Below are 23,217 nucleotides of genomic sequence, written 5' to 3'. Positions count from 1 at the left end.
TGTTTGCTTAAATGTACAAACATTTACTCTTTCTTTAAGGGACTGAACTTATATGAGCTGTCCGATATCTTGTGTTGTATCCTGGGTTCATGTTTCACATTTTTCTCCTTGCAGCTCCAATAAGGCTATATATTGTCTCCCTCAACGTTTTCAATATTTCTAAGACCAAGATTTTTATTTTAATTCTTTTATAGGATATTGACAGCACTGGCAAGAAAAGCATTTGTTAGCCCATCCCTATTTGCCCTCGAACTGAGTGGCTTGAGGGGCCATTGCAGAGTTCAGTTCAGAGTGAACCACTTTGTTGTGAGTCTAGAATCACATGTGGACCGGACCTAGTAAGGATGCTAATTTCATCACTGAAGGACATTAGATGAGGTTTTACAACAATCAATCATAATTTCACGGTCACCATCACTGAGACTAACTTTGTATTCCATATTTATAAACTGAATTTAATTGCAACAACTACCATGGCATTAGCCTGGGTCTCTGGATAACTGATGTAATGACATTACTATCATGCCAACACCTTCCCTGACTGGCTCTGGGTGCTCTTAAGCTGCTGAATATTTAAATATGCATTATCATTTTCTGACTAGTATTTTAATCCTTTTCTCTTCTCCTTGGATCGCTGTTGTTCTGTAGAACTGATTTTTTACAGGGTGTCACCATTTTAAGGGAAAATGGTACCCACCACCTAATTCAGTACAACTAAGTGAAATCCTCAGATGCCCATCACTGCATCATCGTACATCTGTCAGTTTCTGCTGCATCCAGCTAGAAAGCCTTTTGTATATTCACTGCCATCAATCTTTCTTGTTAGAATCAGTGTATCTTATTGATACCACATAGGGAAAGATGGCATCCAAAACCATCAGTAGAATTGATGACCACTTTTGATAAACAATAAATGTGTTTACTACGTATTACGTAGTAGCTATTTACATTACATCTGTGATACATATTGTTTCTTGTGAGACTAACAAGGTTAAGCACAAATGAGCTACATGCTGTTAACATTATACAGGTAAATAATGATCGCAACACTATGTACCCTCTGGAGAAAACATGCAGTATTCATAGAACACATAAAAACTCTGATTTGTTCCTCCCAGCAATTGTCTTTTATATCCTGCAGGTGGAGCTTATCTTTGATGTCACTTGACTCTTCATATACTAACTGCCTTATACAACACGTTTGAGACATTTGGTGAGAATTTTTCTCTTCTCATGGAAATCTGCCAGAATTGACTTTGTTCATGGGACAATGATTCATCAGATGTTAACATAGCAGCCATCTTAAGTTTGATCTATATAGGCTTTTAAGCAGAATTCCCAAGGAGGGTCTGGAAGACGGCATAACAAAGGGAGTTCTCAACACCAAAGAGACAGGATTTCAGAAATCAGACACCATTTTGCCTAAGAGTCTGAGCAATCTTCAAGAGCCGTAAGCATGGAACTAGTGAGCTTACAGGAAATATCTTGGTTCTCTATCAAAGCCTGATCTATTTACAGAATTCACATGCTCAAATAATCTCCAAACGTTCAACCACAGAAGCAATTGTAACTGCTGAATTCAGGCTTCAGGCCTTCAAACACTTTATCTCAGAAATAGAAATCTTCGAGCAAGTAACTAGCCTGCAATGATAATGGACTGAACTGACTTTCATTTTATAAGTATCTTTTGTCTGAATCTACTTTTAACATGTACTTTTGTGTCTGCATTTCATCAAATAACCATATCACATTTTTATTTAGTAAGATTCAGCAATGGTTGTGCAATAATCTAACTTTTGATGTTTTAACAAAAGCTTTTCAACTGATTAGTTTTAAAATTGAAACACTCAAAGAGCTAAAAGAGGACTAAATGAACTATATCAATTCAGAGTTCACGGTCTAACCTGCTGGCATGTCTGGCAGTTATCATGTTGTTTTTATTCTAAAATACCTGAAGGACATAGTGCTTCTGACAGTTGTACCTGGCTACCTTCTGCAAAACAAAACCTCTTTCAATGTGTTTAATGCTGAAAGAATCTTAGGTATTTACTTCTATTCATGACTTTTTAAGTCATCGTTCATTGGAGTTATTGTTATCAAAAGAATATTCCTTCTTTTTCACTTATTATTCAGTTTTAAAGAATCTGACTTCAAGCTTTCTTAATTCCAGAAAAGGCAAGCACAACTTATCAACTTTCTCTGGCTATTGAGCAATGGTTCTTTCACTTGCTTTGATGTATTTCAGAGGAAGAACAGGAGTCTCCTGTGCAGCAACAAAGAATCCAGTAAATTGTATATTCAGGCCATTTCATAAACCAGGATGGTTGTACATAACTAAAATGTATCCACCAATAAGAATGGTACAAATCATTTCATTATGAAGTTAATGTATTTTCTATTTCAATAAGTATGACTTCACAGATGATTACATGATTTCAAAGGTTAATGTTATATTTTTGGATTTTAGTCAGATTTTTATATGTAATCTGCATAAAGGACTACTCCCAGCATCAAGCTCTTAGTCACAATGTGGCCTTACATGGACAATATGTGTAGTATAGCATTGCCCAGATGTCAAATAAAACCCTTGTTACTATATTTAGCACACTGGATATGATACAAGTCTTTTCATAATCTCTAGACTTTGTAAATCATTCTGTCAGACTACAGTCCCAGCCCGAAACTAGAGAACAATCTATTAAAAATAACAGATAAGCAATAGATAATGAAGTAAATCCCAGGTTCACAGAACTTTATATATCCTCCACACCAAAATGACAGAGAATATGATCCTTTTCTTTTATTACCATCCTTCTAGAACTGAGTTGGATGTCGCCTTTCTGATTTCTGGAGCTTGTTGGATCAACATCAGGAAATTTTCCCCTGCTACAGACCTTGAGCATTCATTTCAAGACAGCAGACAGCTGTCCCACCTTCTTCCCACCAAAGCCCCAGCCATTTTGAAGGCTAGACTTCATTAGCATGCAGCAAACAAACTGAAGACAGAATATAAATCTTCCTGATTGCCCATCCATCTGGAAACAACAATGCTAAAGGCTGACCTCTGAACCAGACAAAGGCAAACAGTTGCCCAATGAGTTTGAAATTATGGACAGGAGAGTGGTAATGTGGGGAGGGAGTGACTCACATTGGTTTTCGAGAGTTTATGGAGCATATTTCATCCATTTGTATTCAAAATTGTGTCAGGCTGAACTCTATTTATATTGTATATCCATACTTTGTAAATTAGAAGGCTCTATGGCCTGAGCCAGCCAGATTCCTCTCCACTTAGTGGTAGACTTGGACCAATCTCAAAACAAATGGAAATGTTAAGAATTGTTGACAGGTCATTTTTCCATTGCAAAGGTTCCCTCAAAATTACCTTGAGAAAGTCTTCACATCCTTATCTTGATGGTCTTGGTGAATTGGAGAGCTACTATCTGAGCATATGGACACAAAAAACCTTTCAAACTTTTGCACCAGTGGATAGGAAATTGTAGGCAGTATATCCACCCCTTTCTGAATAATTACATACCATTAAAATGCCTTGCAAATGGTATCAATGCAATGGAATTACCCCATTCATTCCCACTCAATGAAGCCTCAAGCAGGATCAAAGGAAATTAAATATATATTTTGTGGCAAGTAAGCCATCTCCTAACTCACCAAAGCCTATCCACCATGTACAAGACTTAAATGGGATGGAATATCCTCCACTTACCTGAATAATGCAGTTCTGATAAAATGCAAGAAGCTCAACACCATTCAAAAGAAGACAGACTGCTGGACTGGCACTCCATCTGTCACTTTACACATTGCCTCCCTCCACCACTGACACTTAGTGGCAGCAGGGTGTACCATATGCAATTTGCACTGTAGCAATTCATCAAGGCTCCTTCTACAGCACCTTCCAACCCTGTGACCTCTACATGTAGAAGGACAAGAACACCAGATGAATGGGAATGCAGCCATCTCCAGGTTCTCTCTGAGCATCCAACCATCCTGTTCTGAGATTATATTGCCATTTTCTTAAGTATCTCTGTGTTAAAATTCTGGAACTCTTTCCCTAACAGTACCATGCATCTCTCAACAACACATGAACTGCAGTGGTCAGGATGGCAGCTCACCCCCACTTTCTGAACAGCAATTAAGGAATGGCAGTATATGTTGGTCATGCCAGCAATGCTCACACCTCACTGACATGCATTTTCTTCTCTCAGACAGTGTTTCACTGCTCAAAATGTGATTGCCAACTTCTTGGAAGGCACTTCACTTACACAGCATTTTATTCACATTCAGCTGCACTTCTCTGCTGCCAACCTTCACCACAGCATGGAGTAACCTATGTATCTTCATTCTTTTTTTATCTCTGATGAGTACCAAGAAAAAACTAACTTGACTGCCAACAGCAGCAGGAGCAATACTTCGCAGCAATACCAGCTACCTTCTACACAGACTCAATCCCCTTCATGGAGCACAGGAGATGTACACCAAGATTGAACTGGAAGGAATCAAGATCCTTGGCACAGGAACTAAAGGTAAAAGATCCACTCTCGACATGTCAGAGCACCAGTGACAGCAGACCCCGGCAGTCTTGGCAGATCACATGGAATTCTGCAGCCTTCTGAAACAGACCTCCTTCCCAATGGACCTGGTGACCATGCATTTCTGGTGGCTGTGTGAAGTATGAGATTTGTGCAACCAGGAGAGAAGGACATACATTTCAAAATGGTGAGTGTGAAGCATGGGTGTGAAAATATGATTAGATAAGTGTGAGTGCTAGTTGTTCAAGTGGGAATGTGAGGTGCCTGTGGAGGGAGCAATGAGTGGAATTACATGATGGGTTGTACCAAAGACCACTCTAAAGAGAATATTAAGGATATCCGTGTGTGTGAATCACCTGGAAGTATTATGCTACTCAACTTTCTCATCTTTCTGGGAGCATGGATCTTCTAGGTATACGATATTCTGGTTGAAGGGACTACATTTACTCTGCAGATTTCCTTGGGCACCACCATCCACACACACTCAGTTGGAGAGGTGGTCCTCTTACTCCATTCTCAGGAAAGCTACTTCACTGAAGCACCTCAGCTCCTACAGCAGAACCTTCAGGAAGGACATATGAGCAGCTATACCAGAAGTATTCCCGCAAATTTCTTTTCTCCTGGATGGACAACAGAGCTCATGCATGGCAACTATTTTCAGAACTAGTAGTTAATGCTGCAAATGGCATCAGCACACCCATCACCATGCACACACCCTTGGAGTAGCCGTGGAAGCCTGTAGCCTCACATCTTATGTGGAATGGTGATTGTCATATGTCCACACTATTGCTGGAGTAGCTACTGTTTAAAAATCCAAGTGTTGGTGAGCTGAGGTAACCTATGCTATGGTTCCTTGAATTAGAAATCCTTCCTGTGACAAAATGGACATGTCTACCTCATTCAAGAGTGTGTGCTGGAAAAGCAAAGCAGGTCAGGCAGCAACCAATCAGCAGGAGAATCGATGTTTCAGGCATAAGCCCTTCATCAGGACTAATTCCTGATGAAGGGCTTATGCCCAAAATGTCGATTCTTCTGGTCCTCAGATACTGCCTGACCCACTGGGCTTTTCCGGCACCACACTCTCTACTCTGATCTCCAGCATCTGCAGACCTCACTTTCTCCTATGTCTCCCTGATTGCTAAGTTAACTCCCAAGAGGCAGGATACCTCTTATTAAGCCTGTCTGTCTCTATATTGAGTTTCCGATCCAATACTGCTCTCCATTCTGGCAGGGACGAAAGCCAGGAGTTTCCACTCCAAAATGTGTGAAAGTGTCATCTGGCAAAATAATTTGTACTGAGCAAAATCAAAGGAAGGATTGGAGGAGTGACTGAATAAAATAGTCAAACATAGGCTTTGAGGAAGTTCTTAAATGACAATAGTGAGAGAGATAGAGTTTGAAAAGCTCTTTGATGTGTTGCAGGGCTGGGACTTGATACAAAGATATGGGAGAGGTTGATAATGAGGAAAATGTCATGAAATGCTTGAAGACTTTGATGAGAATTATAAATTGGCTGCAGTGGTGGAGAGGGAATACATGAAGAATGGTGACCAGCCATTGGTGCAGATTAGGATATGGGCAACAGAGGTGAAATCAGGGAGTGTGATTGAGAAGATATAGGTTCAGAAGCTTATCTCAGGGTCAAATAAGAAACTGAGTTTGCAAGAGGTCTGTTTAATGCAAAGAATGTAGGCTGGAGAGCGTATGGAATAATTGGTGAAGGAATGGAGTGTGTGCTGTGGGTAAGAACAATAGTATCAATGTACTTTATGCTTAACTCTGGAAGTAGTAGTTTCACAGAAATCTGCACCGTTCAGTTGTGTATAATGTGTAAATAGCACACTGTGAAGTTACTTTAACGGTAGAGTGTGATAACGTCAAAACTGAAGTTGTTCAATAAATTCCAATCTAATTAAAAGAACTCATTGTAGTTTTCTTGGAAGAACACATCCAGTGAGGTACAACAGAACTATCCTACTGAAAACTGGGAGGAAGTTAGAAAGGGTGATGAGCAAAAGAAAAATATCAAATTTCTTTACCCAAAAATTAATAATTCAATAAGAAACATTTGACTTTTGCTTTGCCAAACATTGCAAATATCAAGACAAGTAATTTAGATACTTATATGATAAATGTGCACAATTTCAGTAAATATTTATATGCTATAAAACTTTGTGGATAGTTAAACAGTTAATAAAGTGAGCTGAAAGTACTCAAAGTCATCTCCAGTAGGGCACACTGGAACTCTTCTCAGCAAAAGGTTGCAGGTTGGAAAAGGGTTAGAAAGTCACAGGAAAATGTTTGAGGGGGAGTTCATTTTTAAACAGCAAATTGACTCATCTTATCACAAAGTTATTTGAATCTTTACAGCTGGAGCCTCTTCCCCAAGAAGTTCAGCTTCAGAAGCCAAACGCCAATGCTGTAGCTTCTCTGGAAAAAACAATTGAAATTCAAAGTAAGTTATTTGAGTAATTTACGTTTAATTACAGGAAGTGCCAGGAAGGTCTGTCTGTTTACTGCTTTTCTAAATCAGTATATCAGTTTGTTGATTGCACGTGGGCTCATACTCAACGAAGAAACAATATTAGGTTTACATAAATAACTTATAAAAACACAATGAGCAATTAGAAAATAACTATGAATAACAATTACCTCAGAAATCTTCTCTCAAACCAACAAACTTCAACCAGAATTTCTGTTCTTTCAGAGTATAAATGCTTTCCTTTTCCAAAAAGAGAAAATATAAATCTTGGAAACACTCCAGAATAAGCTCTGATCTGTATTTTTATTGATAATACAAGTCCAGAAATTAAAACCTTCCATTCTTTCCTTATAAAATCCAGAATTCAATCGTGAAACAAAACTGGCAGTCTTTTCTACAGATGAATAACAAATAATCTAATGATGTTGGCAACAGAACAGTGTAGTGAGAATGAGTGGTCCATTAACTCTTGGCATGTTAAATTTACTTTGCAGTTATGAGAACTGGAATATTTTCCACCACAACCTCTTTCAACTCCTAATATATATCTTGTAAAATTATCAGAAATTGTATAAAATGAATGGGATTGTAGAAATTGTCTCGCCAAGAATACATCCCAGCAAGGAAAACTGCAATTCCTTCTCACCATTGGAATAGTTTTACACTCTTGGCAAGTTGAAATTTATGTTATCAATTTTCCACTTATGCGCAAATTTCCACTAATCTTTTATAACAATTGTACATAAAATAATCACTGTGGTTAATGGTTTTCCACACTGCCTCATTGATCATTCCTGTTGTTCGTTTCCTTAAATTCTGCTGTTGCTGTAGGAATGGGGACACAGTATCAATCTAAGCAAGTAGGGCTGAGATATTCCAGAACACTCAAGACTTTATTAAAAGTTGTACTCCATCCTTCTTCATTCTGCTAACAGCATTTCATTGCTTTACGCAGAACCACTGTCTTTGGAAATCAGGATGGGTCAGCGGCAGCAGAAATCTTGCAATGAAAAAAATGCACAAAAATACAGGGCTATAACAAGTGAAAAGTAATATGTTAAGTGCCTTGTTTCACACTAAACTGGTTTGATCCATTTATTTAAAATCATTACATAGAATAATTCAGCTTTGCTAGACTTAATGGAATTGAATTAATTCTCTCTTATCTTGCAGAATCCCATTAAATTACTGCCAAGATCAGACTAAATGTAGTGTTTTTTTTAAAAAGAATGTGTTTTCTCATTTTTAAGTAAGTTCTGTAGCAGTCATCTGCATAATCTCTCATATCTCATTCCCTGGTTAAGCCATTGCAAAATCTTGTGTTTTCTGTATGCCATATGAATCAAAATAAAATCAGAATCTCATTATTTCTTAATGAAATATTGTTGGAAACATTATATAAACCAGTGGAGTAAAAGCTATTTGAATTAAATGTGATTTATCAAAGCAACCTTTGGTTAACAAAAGAATCGTTTAGTTCAGCAAACTGTTGACATATTTGTTTTTAAATTTTGCATATAAGATCATTTTGATAGATTTTTATTGTACAAATTTTTAAAAAGTATAGACTCTTGTAAACTGTTTAATTTTCTAATTAAAATACCTTGCTCAATCTTTTGTGCTCGTAAGGTAAAACCAAGGAATGGAGCAATTTTTAAATACTGACAACCACCGTCCACAATTAACTGGACAGGTACAGCAGAGTCACCTGGAGAGTAATGTTCGTACTATTCTATAAAATGTGTCTAGCTTCATTACATTACATTACTTACAGTGTGGAAACAGGCCCTTCGGCCCAACAAGTCAACACCGACCCACCGAAGCGCAACCCACCCAGACCCATTCCCCTACATTTACCCCTTAACCTAGCACTATGGGCAATTTAGCATGGCCAATTCACCTAACCTGCACATTTTTGGACTGTGGGAGGAAACCCACGCAGACACGGGGAGAATGTGAAAACTCCACACAATCAGTTGCCTAAGGCAGGAATTGAACCCGGATCTCTGACGCTGTGAGGCATCAGTGCTAACCACTGTGCCGCCCACAACTTCAGGGACAATGCCTACAGATACCATCTTGTCACCTATCTTAGAGACAGTACCATAGAAAATATTATGTAACAGATGCATGTCTCACAGGGACTGGGCTGCAACTGTTCAAAATTATTAAACATAGTGCTCTCACAGCGAGCAAAGAGCGAACACCTCAACCCCATCAATATGAATCCATAATATCAGGAGTAAGAAAACTATGTGGGTGCTCATTGCACCATTTAGTTTTGAACTGAATTCACTGGTCTCCTCATGGGGATCTTAGGACCTGATCTCCAAAACAGCTGCGTAGATCTACTTCTTTCTGCAAATCAACAGAGAATTCACACAATCAATGATCAGTGAAGCCATGCCAAGTCGCATTGAGCATTTTAGTGATTACAATGTGTTAAAAAAGCTTAATTCAACAGAATTTCAGCTATGCCTCATTGGGATAGTCTGGATACTTTTGGTATGTGATAGACTGCTGACAAATCAAATATGGGATGATGCATGCATTGTGATTGCAGTGAACTCATTGTGATCTCAACTACATCATCAAGTTGAAAATATGAGATTAATTATTCTGGGTAACATTTTACATGTGATTGTGTGGAGCACTACCGAAACACCAAACTAAGATTTTAAAATTTATCTAAACTTTATCTATAGGAATGTCTCCATTCCTGTTGATTCCTCATTTTATCCACACACTTTTAGGTTGTGGATGGGGATGCCTTTGGATTCTGGTAACATTAATAAATACAGATCAGGTTCCCATAAAATGCAATGCCTTTTTAACCCACTCATAACAGTGTCAGGATGCCCAATTTGATACCTTGCAGGTTTTGAAAAGAACTTTTATGAATGGAGCCAAGAAAAGCAGGAGGACCTCCTTGTCTCAGAGGAAGCATGTCTCATTGTGAGTCCACAGGGTCCTTGATCCCAGAGAAGACCTGCCATTGCCTACTTAGGAATCCAATACTTCAACAGATTGTCTCCAAATGTGGCAATGCCGGTCCCTCGTGATTGGCGAACAATCCCTGTTGCCTTTATCAAACGTTGCCCTATATGCCCTGACCAATTTTGAAAGGCTTTGAAGAAAATTATGTTCTAATTCTTATCTATAGAGTGAGATGTAAATCAGCTTACAGATTTTTCATCATTTGACATTGAAAACCGTATTTACTTCCATTCACAGAGAAATATTGGATATCACTGCGACAGTATGCCTCAGAAATTGACTGGTCTCTCAAAGATGCCCAAAACCTGGAGAGAAAAGAGACAGAAACAGTTACTGCCATGGCATCACTTTCAGTGGACACCAAACAGAGACATTCCCAGAAAAGGAGCAGGTCAGTAACAACATAACAACTGCATAGAGATCAGCATTGATGTTGCAATCAGAATAAGAGACCTGGATGTCACTTATTTTGATCTGGGTGTGTTTCAATGTTGATCTGATAATTGAGGAGAGAGATAAATGAACTTCATTTCAGACAAGATGCAATCTTAAAAGTATGCTACTTTGAGGCTAGATTAAGTATATTTTACTAGTGTACATACAATGGGAGCATTTACTCCTTGCATTCATAGATTAAATACATACACTTTTTAAAAAAAAATTAGTAATTATTTAAGTTTAACCTCCATAAGACCATTAGACATAGGAGTAGGCCATTCAGCCCATTTGGTCTTCTCCATCTTTCAATGAGTTCCTGACTGATCTAATAATCCTCAGTTCCACTTATCTGTTTATTTCCCATAACCTTTGATTCCCTTACTGCTTAAAAATCTGTCAATCTCAGCCTTGATGACCAATCTCGACAGCCCACTATAATAAAGATTTGCACAAATCCATTACACTCTGAGAGAAGGAATACCCCCTCATCTTTGTGGGTGGCATGGTGGCACAGTGGTTAGCACTGCTGCCTCACAGCGCCAGCAACCCGGGTTCAATTCCAGCCTCAGGCAACTGTCTGTGTGGAGTTTGCACATTCTCCCCGTGTCTGCGTGGGTTTCCTCTGGGTGCTCCAGTTTCCTCCCACAGTCCAAAGATGTGCAGGTCAGGTGAATTGGCCGTGCTAAATTCCCCGTAGTGTTAGGTAAGGGGTAAATGTAGGGGAATGGGTGGGTTGCGCTTCGGCGGGTCGGTGTGGACTTGTTTGGCCGAAGGGCCTGTTTCCACACTGTAAGTAATGTAATGTAATCTAATCTAATCTCTGTCTGTAAATGTCCACCCTTTATTCTGAGGTTATTCCGTTTGTCCTTGTCTCTTCCACAAGGGAAAACAACCTTTCTACACCTACCCGAGCAACCGCCTAAGGATCTTGTATGTTTCAATGAGGACATCTCTCATTATTCCATAGTCCAATGAGTACAGGCCCTACTTAACTTCTCCTCATACGCCAGACCCTTCATGCCTGGTATCAGCCTAGTGGTCCTTCTTTGGACAGCCTCCAAAGCCACTATATCTTTCTTTAGATAAGGGGGCAAAAGTTCTTCATAGTATTCCAGTTGTGGTCTGAAATCACCAGGTACCCACTCTGAATTTTATTTTCAGAATTGTCCACCACCAAGTTTCCTCACAGGAGGTTCTGGAGTAAAACATTGCCTATTAATGAGGTAATATTTGTTGTTAATGGAGCTGGCAACAAGCAATAATTCTCCATAATAGGCATACATGTTGCTCCATAGCACAAATCTCATCTGGAATTCTGTTTGAAAATGAGTTATCCCAATGTCAAGAAAGTCCTCCACTTACTTCTCACATAATTCTCCTAGATTTCCCAGCATAGCCCACCCTGTTCACACTCATATAAAGTTCCACAAAAGGACTTAGTGTCTCTGCCATTTGGAGTTATAGAGTCGGAGAGATGTACAGCACAGAAACAGACCGTTTGGTCCAATTCGTCCATGCCAACCAGATATCCCAACCTAAACTAGTCCCATTTGCCAGGGGCTATACCCCGCTAAACCTTACTATTCACATACCCATCCAGATGCCTTTTAAATATTGTTATTGTACCAGCCTCTACCACTACTTCTGGCAGCTCATTCCATAACGTACCACCCTCTGCGTGAAAAAGTTGCCCCGTAGGTCTGTTTAATATCTTTCCCCTCCCACCCTAAACCTATGCCCTCTAGTTCTGGAATCCTCCACCCAAGGGAAAAGACTTTGTCTATTTATTTTATCCATGCCCCTCACGTTTATAAACTTCTAAGAGGTCAGCCCTCAGCCTTCACACTCCATGGAAAACAGCCCCAGCCTATTCAGCCTCTCCCTATAGCTCAAATACTCCAACCCTCGTAACATCCTTGTAAACCTTTTCTGATCCCTTTCAAGTTTCACAACATCCTTCTGACAGGAAAGAGACCAGAATTGCAACAGTGTTCCAAAAGTAACCAACACCTTGTACAGCCACAATATGACCTCCCAACTCCTACACTCAATGCTCTGACTAAAAAAGGAAAGCATACCAAATGCCTTCTTCACTGTCCTAACTACCTGCAACTCTACTTTCAATGAGCTATGAACCTGCACTCCAAGGTCTCTTTATTCTGCAATACTCCCTGGGACCTTATCATTAAGTGTGTAAGTCCTGCTAAGACTTGCTTTCCCAAAATGCAGCACCTCGCATTTTTTCTAAATTGAGCTTCATCTGCCAATCCTCAGCCATTGGCCCATCTGATCAAGATTCCATTGTAATCTGAGGTAACCTTCTTTGTTGTCCACTACACGTCCAATGTTGATGACATCTGCAAACGTACTAACTATACCACCTATATTCATATTCAAATCATTTAGATATATGAAGAATCGTGGTGGACTCAGCATTGATCCTTGTGGCACACCACTGGTCACAGGCTTCCGGTCAGAAAAACAAATCTCCACCACCACTCTCTGTCTTCTACCTTTGTCCCACTTCTGGTATCCAAATGGCTAGTTCTTCTTGTATTCCATGAGATCTAACCTTGCTAACCAGTCTCCCATGAAAAACCTTATTGAACGCCTTACTGAAGTCTATATAGATCTGCCCTCATCAATCCTCTTTGTTACTTCTTCAAAAAACTCAATTATGTTTGTGAGTCATGATTTTCCACGCACAAAGCCACATTGACTAACCTGATTCAGTCTTTGCCTTTCCAATACATGTACATCCTGTCCCTCAGGATTTCCTCCAACAACTTGCCCACCACTGGTTTCAGGATCACTGGTCTGTAGTTCCCTGGCTTCTCCTTACCACCTTTCTTAAACAGTGGCACCATGTTAGTATCGTCCCCATCTCCTGCGGCTCCACACAAAGGCCACCTTGATAATCTTTGAGGGGCCCTATTATCTCCCTAGTTACCCTTTTGTCTTTAATGTATTTGTAAAAACCCTTTGGATTCTCCTTAACCCTATTTGCCAAAGCTATCTCATGTCCCCTTTTCGCCCTCCTGATTTCCCTCTTAAGTATACTGCTACTGCCTTTATAATCTTGTAAGGATTCACTCAATCTCTCCTGTCTATACCTAACATATACTTCCTTCTTTTGCTAAACCAATCCCTCAACTTCTCTAGTCATCCAGCATTCCCTACACCTTCCAGCCTTTCCTTACACCCTAACATGAATACACTGCCTCATTATCTCATTTCTGAAGGCTTGCCATTTTCCAGCTGTCCCTTTACCTGCAAACTTCTGCACCCAATCAGTTTTTGACCGTTCTTGCATAATACTATCAAAATTAGCCCTTCCCTAATTTAGAACTCCGCCTGTTTAGATCTGATCTATCCTTTTCCATCATTATTTTAAAAATAGTAGATCCTCTATTTCCCATTATAAATTCTCCTCTCTTTTCCTGTAACAGACCTACATTTGCCTTTGTTATTTTTTTTCCTTCTTTGCATTCCTATAATAGTTGTTTACAATCTATTCTTACATGTTTTGCTGTTTTACATTCATATTCTGTTCTTTGTTTCCTGATTAATTTATTGGTCCACCTTTGCTGAATGTTAAAAGTCTCCTAATGCTCAGATTTACAACTTTGTCAGCTTTAAAAACCTCCTGTTCTGATCCAACCTTCCTTGTTAGTCATGGCTCTCTTGTTTCTCCTTTGCCTTTTAGGAATGCATGTTATTTTGTTTTAAAAATCAAGCATTTATTTTATAAAAACCAGCTATTACCAATCTACCAACAACCTTTTAAAAGTATTTTTCCATCCACCCACAGCAAATTTCCTCTTCATACCTCTCTGATTGTTTTTGTTCAGATTTTAAGGCATGCATTACAATCTTCACTATACCTGTTTCAAAATTAATGGAAAATTCTGTAATACTGTGGTCACTATTCTCTAAAGATTGTTTAATGTTTATCTTGTAAGTTTTCTACAGCCTCACTGATTTGTTTTAAAACGCAGTGTTAGAGAGAGACTTTCTGGATAGTATTGGGAGTGGGATTTTATTTACATCAAGACAATCTTCAAGCAAAGCAAGTAAACAGGTAGTGCTTTAGGTTTTGAGATAGATGATTCTAGAATAGCTTGTTTCGGGTGGGAGGGGTGGTGGCGGAGAGGTGGCAGGTGCTAAGGGGACCCCATACCCACCCATACAAGTACTAAAGAGTGCTTTCTTTAGTTTCAGCTGAGCAGTTTTGTAGAAGTCTTAGCTGAAACTTCTGACAAATAGAGATAGTTTAGAACTGATAGGACATAGGTTACCTCAATGTAAACAGTTTGAGGTTGAAAGTTCCAGAGCAGAATTGTTTGTTTACAATCCTTAAGGAATTACATAAAGTTGGAAAAGTCTAAACTCAGTGGTGTGAAGGCTCCAGGAAGAGGCTATTAGATTCTCAAGATGAAGCCAGAATTAAATTAAGCTGAATAGATATGAAAACGAAGGGAACTGTTTCTGGCATGATAATTGTAAAATAATGCTTTAGAATTAATGGGATTCTGTTTTACCAGGAATTCTAAATCTTCAAATGTATGTTGTGTGTAAATAATTTGCTTTATTTTAATTTTCAGCATTTCCTGTGCGTAATAAACTTCTGCTTTTTTGTTAAAAATTAATCTGTAGCATTGCTCATGTTTCACTGAGTCATTGCTTCTTTCAAACCAAAGAAAAATAAAATATCATCTACAAGCCAGAGTTCAGTATGGCATCTGATTTAAGCAGTAATGACAACAGCTAGGGTCATTATAACACTGATCCTGTCTCTTATTGTCAGCAGCACACCCACCTTTTTCTTTTTGCCTATTCCTTCTACATGCCGAACATCCTTTCATATCCACTTCCCAGTATTGGTCACCCTGCAACCATGCCTTCATATTGGCAATTAAATCATATTCTTTAACTTCTACTAGCACAATCAATTCATGTGTCTTGTTGCAAATGTTGTGGGCATTCATCTAGAGAATTTTAATATTCTCATGTTAATATTTAACACGAATCTACATTTTAATACAATTTTGTAATTCACTCCCGAATACTCCCATCACCAGCTTTGTTTTTATTTTATCTGTATTCGCTTTTTGGTTCCCATCCTCCTGTCAAGCTCAATTAACTCTTTCCCAAAGTATAGTAAATCTCCCCAACAGGATGTTATTCCCGGTCCTGCTAAAGATGTGACCTGTCCTTCTTGTGCAGGTTCAACCTGGTCCAGAATAGATCCCAATGCCTCAGACATGTAAAGATCTCCATCCTGCGTCAGTTTTACAGACACTTGCTCATTTGCTCAATTTTTCTACTTCTATATTTATGGGTATGTGATACTGAGAACAATACTGTTATTACCACCTTAGCAGTCCTGCTTTTCAACCCCTTTCCTAACTCCCAAAATTCAAATTTCAAGATCTTATTCCTCTTTCTACTTACATTATTGATGCTCACATGGACCATAATGTCTAGCCCATCATCTTCACTAAAAAGTTTATTCAGCTGCTCTGTGACATCCTTGAACCTAGCACCAGGGTTATACCATGGAGTCATGTCTATGGCCACAGAAACACCTGTTTGTTCTTCTAACTATTGAATTGCCTCCTACTCTTTCCCTTCCACTCTTTTTTCCCCCTCATGCTTGCAGCTGAGTCGCTTTGCTAGACTACGTTTGTCTCCTGAACCATTTGGAGAAAGTGAGGATTGCAGATGCTGAAGAGTCAGAGTCAAAAAGTGTGGTGCTGGAAAAGCACAGCAGGTCAGGCAGCATCTGAGAAGCAGGAGCGTTGATGTTTCAGCCATAAGCCCTTTAACAGGAATGTTGGGAGCAAAGAGGACTGAGAAATAAATAAGAGGGTGGGGGTAGGGCTGAGGGGTAGGTAGCTGGGAAGGCAATAGGTGAATGCAGCTAGGGGGTGATTGTCATAGGCCAGTAATGAGGGTGGAATGGACAGGTGGGAAGAAGATAGACAGGTAGGACAGGTCAAGACGGCAGTGCTGCGTTGGAGGGTTGGATCTGGGATAAGATGGGGGAAGGGGAGATTTGGAAACTAGTGAAGTCAATGTTGATGCTGTGTGGTTGAAGGATCCAAAGGCGGAAAATGAGGCATTCTTCCTCCAATCGTTGGATGGCTTGGATTTGGAGTGGAGCAGACCCGGGACTTGCATGTCCTTGGTCGAGTGGGAGGGTGAGTTGAAGTGTTCGGCCACAAGGTGGCGGGGTTGTTTGGTGCATGTACCAGAAATGTTCCCAGAAAAACTCTGAGAGTTTGCGTCCTCTGTTCCCGATGTAGAGGAGAACACACAGTCGATGAGCTGGGTGGATGTGCAGGAAACTCTCTGCCCTCACTGGTATACCAAATGGAAAACTGCTTAGTAAGTGGGATAGATGCAGGAGACTTCAGCATCTCATTCCTGGACTTTCTAGAGTGTTTAGCCGTTGCCCATTCCCTCTCTGCCTGCGTGATCTTATTCTGTGGTGTGACCATTGTGTTAAACAGGCTATCTACATATTTCTCAGCTTTGTGGATGCACCCTAGTGACTCCAGCTACCCTTCAAGTTTAGAAAGCCAGAGCTCAAGTTTTTGCAGCTGGAGACACTTCCTGCACATGTGATCACCTAGGCCCCACGAAGAGTCTATGATTCCTCACGTGACAAAGGATAAGTATTCCATGAAACTGCCTTGTTTGGCCTGCATGAGTAACCAGAAAAGGAATGGACCTTGTTACACAGTAGCAAAAGTAAAAACATTCTCCCAATATCCAGCTGGAGCAAAATTTATCTCATCCATGCTTCACTGTCAGCAGGACAGTCTAACATGTTGGAGCTAGTTCTTGGATCAAGAGAAATAGACACACAGAAGGAATTTGAACCTTTGCCTGAGGATGGCACCAAGCGGTGGTATTTCAATGAGAAAGGAAAGGGTCTGGTGGTGCAGTGGTAGTGCCCAGAAGGCTGAAGGCCCACCCTGCTCCAGGGACATGTCATAAAATATCTGAACAGGTTAAATATGTTGATAAATGAGAAAATAGCGTGGCTTAAGAAAACATATTTAGTTGAGGAATGGTAATCACAGCAGTTTTTTTAAAAAAAGTCTAAACATAAGAGGCCATTAAAAAAATTCCCTTCCTTGTGAGTTTTGATGGTGAAGTTAAATATCATTGGAAGGTGTGGGAAGAAAAGCTGAAGGTAGGTGACATCAAAGTAATAATTTGAAAAGACAATAGACAATAGGTGCAGGAGTAGGTCATTCTGCCCTTCGAGCCTGCACCACCATTCATTATGATCATGGCTGATCATCTTTAATCAAGACTAGAAAAGAAATGAGAAATCATGAAAAGTGAGAGAAAATTGGAGCTGGAGTGGCTGGGAGAGATTGGAGGAAGTCAGGCAAAGAGGAGAAGTAGTGACAGGCAAACACATGGATAGTCTTGGTCATGGAAACAAAGAAATCCATGAGCTGTTTATATGCAGTATTAGAGTTGAGGCAAATAGTATGGTGGAGAGGACTGATGGGAAAGGAAGTTGTAGAAGTGATTAGTTAGAAGTAAAGGAGTTTTGCATTGACCTTGCACTCAAGGTTAATCCTAAACTACTGGGAGGCTAAAGGAGAACAAGGCATGGTATGGCTTGACTTGGTTAAGTCAATTCTGACAGTGAATGACTAGTCTTGTCTAGCTGCGCTTACATTTAGAACAATTAAACTTAAGAGAGTGATGATGAAAACAGCAGAGTTTTGAACTGGTTTGTTATTTAATCAGAAATAGAATGTCAAAGTACAGAAAGGGATCAGTGCAACAGTAATGTTATGAGGGATGAATATTCAAAGATGATATTAGGATTAACATTTTGTGGCGGTCTGCATGGTAGGGGAGGGGTGTTACTAATTAACCAGAAACTGAACAGGAATCCCTGTACTGCCATTGCATTGTGGTAGTCATATTTAACATCAACACAATGCATTGCAATAAGTCACCAAGGGTCCTTCAACAGCACCTTCCAAACCTATGACCTTTACCACTCTGGAAAAGCACTGCAGCAGATGCACGCATGTACCACCACCTGTAAGTTTCCTGAACATTCACACATTAAACACATCCTGATTGGGAACTATATTGTCATTCCTGAAGTGTTACGAGGTTAAAATTCTAGAACGTCCATTCAAACAAATATGCAAATGTACTTATGGCTCTGAGCTGCAGTGGTAAAAGAAGGTTGCTTACCACTGCATTCTCAAGGGTCATTAAAAATAAACAATAAATACCAGTCTAGCCAATATGTATATCTCAAGTGAACAATTATAAAAAAGAAAAGGCAGCTCCTCATTCTGCTACAGTGGGCCAGGGATTGAACCCTGTGCATTTGGCACCAATCTGATCAACATCAGTAATTTAGCTAACTGAGACAAGTGCCACCTGAAGAAGTTCAAGTTGCTGTGGTAGCATTATCTAGCCCAAAGCCATGAATTGTGATAATCGAGGCATCAATTTCTTGCCACTATGTGACTAAGCAGGAATTACACTCTTGCTGCCCATCATTGGCAAATGCTTGGAGAATTTAAAAGTTGATACTGACCTGTTTGATCATGTTATGAACATACATTCTTGGGCCATCAAATTCTGGATTGGGTCTTGAATCTGGGGCTTCTAGCTGAGAGGCCACCCCCACCCCCCCATTATATCACATGACTTCTTATTACGAGCCTAACAGAGCCCAATGTAAAGCAAAGCAGACCAAGGATGAAATCGAAAGATCTGCGAACGCTGTAATTCAGAAACTAAAACAGAAATTGCTGAAAAAGCTCAGCAAACCCAGCAGCGTTAATGGTTCAGGTCAAGTGACCTTTCCTCAGAACTGTTCAAAACGTTAACCCTGACTTCTCTCCACAGATGCTACCAAAACAAAAATAAAACCTGGCACTACTCTTGTTTGCGTGGCCCAGTACCACATAAATAATTCCCAAACTGCGCAGCTATGACAACTTTTTGTGCAATTTATATAAAAATGTAAATTATATTTATGTACGTAAAATACTGGGGGATCTTGCCAAGAAAGAACTAGGGGTTACCCATTTAAAACAAAATGAGGTGATTTTGTTTTCTCACAGAAGATTGTGGTTCTGGAATCCTTTTCCTGAAAGTATGATGGAAGGAGAGAGCATGAATATTTGTAAGGCACAGGTAGATAGATTATTGTTAAGCAATAGTTACCAGGGTGTAGGCAGGAATATGATATGAGTTTGTGATCAGCTCAGCTGTGGTCTTGTCAAATGGCAGAGCAGGCTTGAGGTCCCGAATGCCTACTTCTGCTTCTAAAATTTGTCTGTAAGATATTTATTTTCAATTAAGAATGATCATATGTTATCAGAATACTTTAGAAGTTGAGCATTATTTTTAGCAAGTTAAGGTTTTTATTTAAAATGGGAAATGAGAACTGTTACAATCCCACAGAGGCCAAAAGATATTAAATTTGTTGAAGTTTCCACCAACTGATGGAAATATGCAAAAGAAAGGATTTCACATTTTAAGCATTTACAGTACCAAACAAAATAAAATCCGCAATTAACAGGCAATTAATACAGTAAACTAGAGAAAAAGTAGATTCACATTATCTAATTAACACATTTGAGAGAAATAATATTTCCACACTTCTGGCAGATGTGTGGAAATGACGATTAAGTTCCATATTAATCCTGGTTTTCAAATAGGCTCACTTTTCCATATTTTACCAGGTCATAGCTTCCAGTCAGTCTGATTAATACAAAACCAAATTTTACGAGTAAGCCCCACCTCAGCAAATCCTAGTTCATTCTGAAATTCCGGTTATTAGACACTCTGCAGTGATGATGACAGTCTGCTCTGGAGACATCCATCATCTCTTTCACCTGTAGGGCTTCAAGAGCATATAGATCTCAGCCTGATAGAATTGTGGTCTGTCCAAACTTCTCTAGAAGGGATGGGTGGAATGGCACAGTCTGACAAAACAGAACCTTCCATGATGATGTGGTTGGACCCATTGTTTAAGGAAGACTGTGGCACAGTCATAATGTGACTGAAATGGTAGTTTAGCATTCAAGGTTTGGGGACAAGAGTTCAAATCCTCACTCCATAGTTGGAGAGATTTAAATCCAATGAACAAAATAAATTAATTTTTAAAAGATCATCTGGAATTGAAAGCTAGTCTCACTATTAGAAACTACTATCATAAAGTTATCATTCATTGACATAAAAACTGAACTTGATTGATATTGTCCTCTGGGGAAGGATGTCCATCATCCTTTACTAGTCTTGACTAGGTGTGATTCCAGATTCATAGCAATGTCATTGACTCTTAACTGTTCATAAGAGATGGCAACAATCCATTTAAGACAGAGGTAATGAGAATACTTTCTCTCTCACAGGGATTCTTGTCTCCAGACAGCAGAGTGGAGGCAATCTCATTACATAGACTCTGTATTGACAAGGGAACCAAAGGTTAAAGAGAAAAGTAAAACTAAGGCCAAACTCAGATCAGCTTTGATCTTATTGAATGGCAGAGCAGGCTGAATGGCTCACCCCTGCTCCTAATTTGGAATTTCCTCAAGACCAGAGTTATCCCACTGCTCAGAGTAAAAGCACGATCTGAACGATGAAGGTGGACAGGAGGAAGCTGGGCAGCATTTTACTGTCAGTCACCAATTATGAGGGAGCTCAGCAGCCCAGGTAGTGTTAGTGACTGAAATTGCTGCTGCTAAAGTTACAGGAAGAAGGCAAGGGACAATGTTTCATTTACCATGCCTTGATGTTCACCCCACAAGAGGATATGCAGGAATGTAAAGTCGAGGTTAAGACAGAGATAAAGAGAGTAGTTTTTCCTCTCTCAGAGGATTGTTAGTGTTTGGATCTTTTGCCTCCGGACAGCAGAATGGAGACAGTCTCGTTAGATTGATTCTTTATTAAAAAGGGAGACAATGCTTGAATAGAAAGGTAGAGTTGAGGTGAAACTCAGATCCGTTATAATCTTATTTCATAGCAGAGCAGGTTTGATAGGCCAAATTGACTACTATTGCTTTTGTTCGTATTGAGTTGTCAAGTCATATATGTTTTCTTATATGTCTCTATTAAGTCACCTCTCAACCTTCTTCTCTCTAACGAAAACAGCCTCAAGTCCTTCAGCCTTTCATCTTAAGACCTTCCCTCCATAGCAGGCAACATCCTAGTCAATCACCTCTGCACCCTTTCCAAAGCTTCCATATCCTTCTTATAATGCGGTGACCAAAACTGTACACAATACTCCAAGTACGGCCGCACTAGAGTTTTGTACAGCTGTAGCATAACCTCATGGTTCCGGAACTCGATCCCTCTATCAATAAAAGCTAAAACACTATATTCCTACTTAACAACCCTGACAACCTGGGATAGGTGATAGGTTGGAGAGGAGGGTGGAACGGATAGATGGGAAAGAAGATGGACAGGTAGGACAGTTCAAGAGGGCACTGCCAAGTTGGAAGGTTGGATCTGGGAGAAGGTGGGTGGAGGGGAAATTAGGAAACTAGTTAAATCCACATTGGTCCCGTGTAGTTGGAGGGTCCCAAGGCACAAGATGAGGTGTTCTTCCTCCAGTTTGGTGATGGAGGAAGCCCAGGACTTGCACTTCCTTGGCAGAGTGGGAGGGGGAGTTAAATTGTTCAGCCACAGAGTAGTGGGGTTGTTAAGTGCGTGTCCCCCAGAGATGTTCTTTGAAACATTTTGCAAGTTGGTGTCCTGTCTCCTCAATGTAGAGGAGACCACATCAAGAGCAATGGACACAGTAGATGACGTGTGTGAAAGTGCAGGTAAATCTGTCGGATCCTTTGGGACCTTGGATGGAGTAAAGGGGGGAGGTGTGGGCGCAGGTTTTGCATTTATTACAGTGGTTGTGGGAAGTGCTGGGAATGGAGGGTGTGGTGGTGGTGGTGGGGATGGTGGAGGTGGAGGTGGGGGACCTAACAAGGGAGTCGCAGAGGGAATGGTCTCTCCAGAATGCAGATAGGGGTGGGGAGGGAAACATATTCCTGGTGGTGGGGTCTGTTTGTGGGTGGCGGAAATGGCAAAGGATGATGCAATGTATCCAGAGATTGATGGGATGGAAGGTGAGGACCGGGCAGTTCGGTCTTTGTTGCAATTGGAGGGGTGGGGTTCAAGGATGGAGGTTTGGGAAGTGGATGAAATATACTGGAGGGAATCATCGATCAAGTGGGAGGAGAAATTGCGGTCTTTGAAGAAGGAGACCATCTGGGATGTTCTATGATGGAAGTGGTTCTCCTGGGAGCAGATGCAGTGGAGGTGGAGGAATTAGGAATAAGCGATAGTGTTTTACACAAGGCGGGGTGAGAGGAGGTGTAGTCCAAGTAGCTGTGGGAGTCAGTGGGTTTGTCATAGATGAGTGTGTTGAGTCGATCACCAGAAATGGAGATGGAGAAGTCCAGGAAGGGGAGGGAGGTGCCTGAGATGATCTAGTTGAACCTGAGGTCAGGGTAGCAGATGTTTATGAAGTTGGTGAACTGTTCAACCTCCTTGTGGGAGCACGAGGTAGCGCCAATACAGTCATCCATGCAGCAGAGGAATTCTTGATCAGTGGGAGAATCAAGGGTATGGGGAAAGGGCAGGAATGTGAACGAGGAATATTGGATCAGCCATGACCCCATTGAATGGCTAAAGGTTTGAGTGTCTGAACGGCCTACTCTTTGTTTATTTTTATGGTCTTATCATGGATTGTGAAAC

General features: G+C 40.2%; 1 protein-coding gene across 9 annotated transcripts in view; it reads left to right on the top strand.

The window, feature by feature from the left end:
* Positions 1 to 23,217, top strand: part of LOC140480462 (histone deacetylase 9-like) — a 778,931-nt gene that overhangs the window by 748,415 nt on the left and 7,299 nt on the right. For 8 of the 9 annotated variants that reach the window (XM_072575350.1, XM_072575346.1, XM_072575347.1 and 5 more), the window contains 2 exons: positions 6,915 to 6,999; positions 10,261 to 10,414. In XM_072575350.1, the coding sequence (XP_072431451.1) occupies positions 6,915 to 6,999; positions 10,261 to 10,414 (239 nt within the window). The remainder of the gene's footprint in view (positions 1 to 6,914; positions 7,000 to 10,260; positions 10,415 to 23,217) is intronic. The other variant, XM_072575348.1, reaches the window with a different exon arrangement.

The sequence above is a fragment of the Chiloscyllium punctatum genome, chromosome 8, assembly GCF_047496795.1.
Source record: "Chiloscyllium punctatum isolate Juve2018m chromosome 8, sChiPun1.3, whole genome shotgun sequence".
In the NCBI taxonomy this organism is placed as follows: domain Eukaryota; kingdom Metazoa; phylum Chordata; class Chondrichthyes; order Orectolobiformes; family Hemiscylliidae; genus Chiloscyllium; species Chiloscyllium punctatum.
This window is presented reverse-complemented; position numbering and strand designations above follow the sequence as displayed.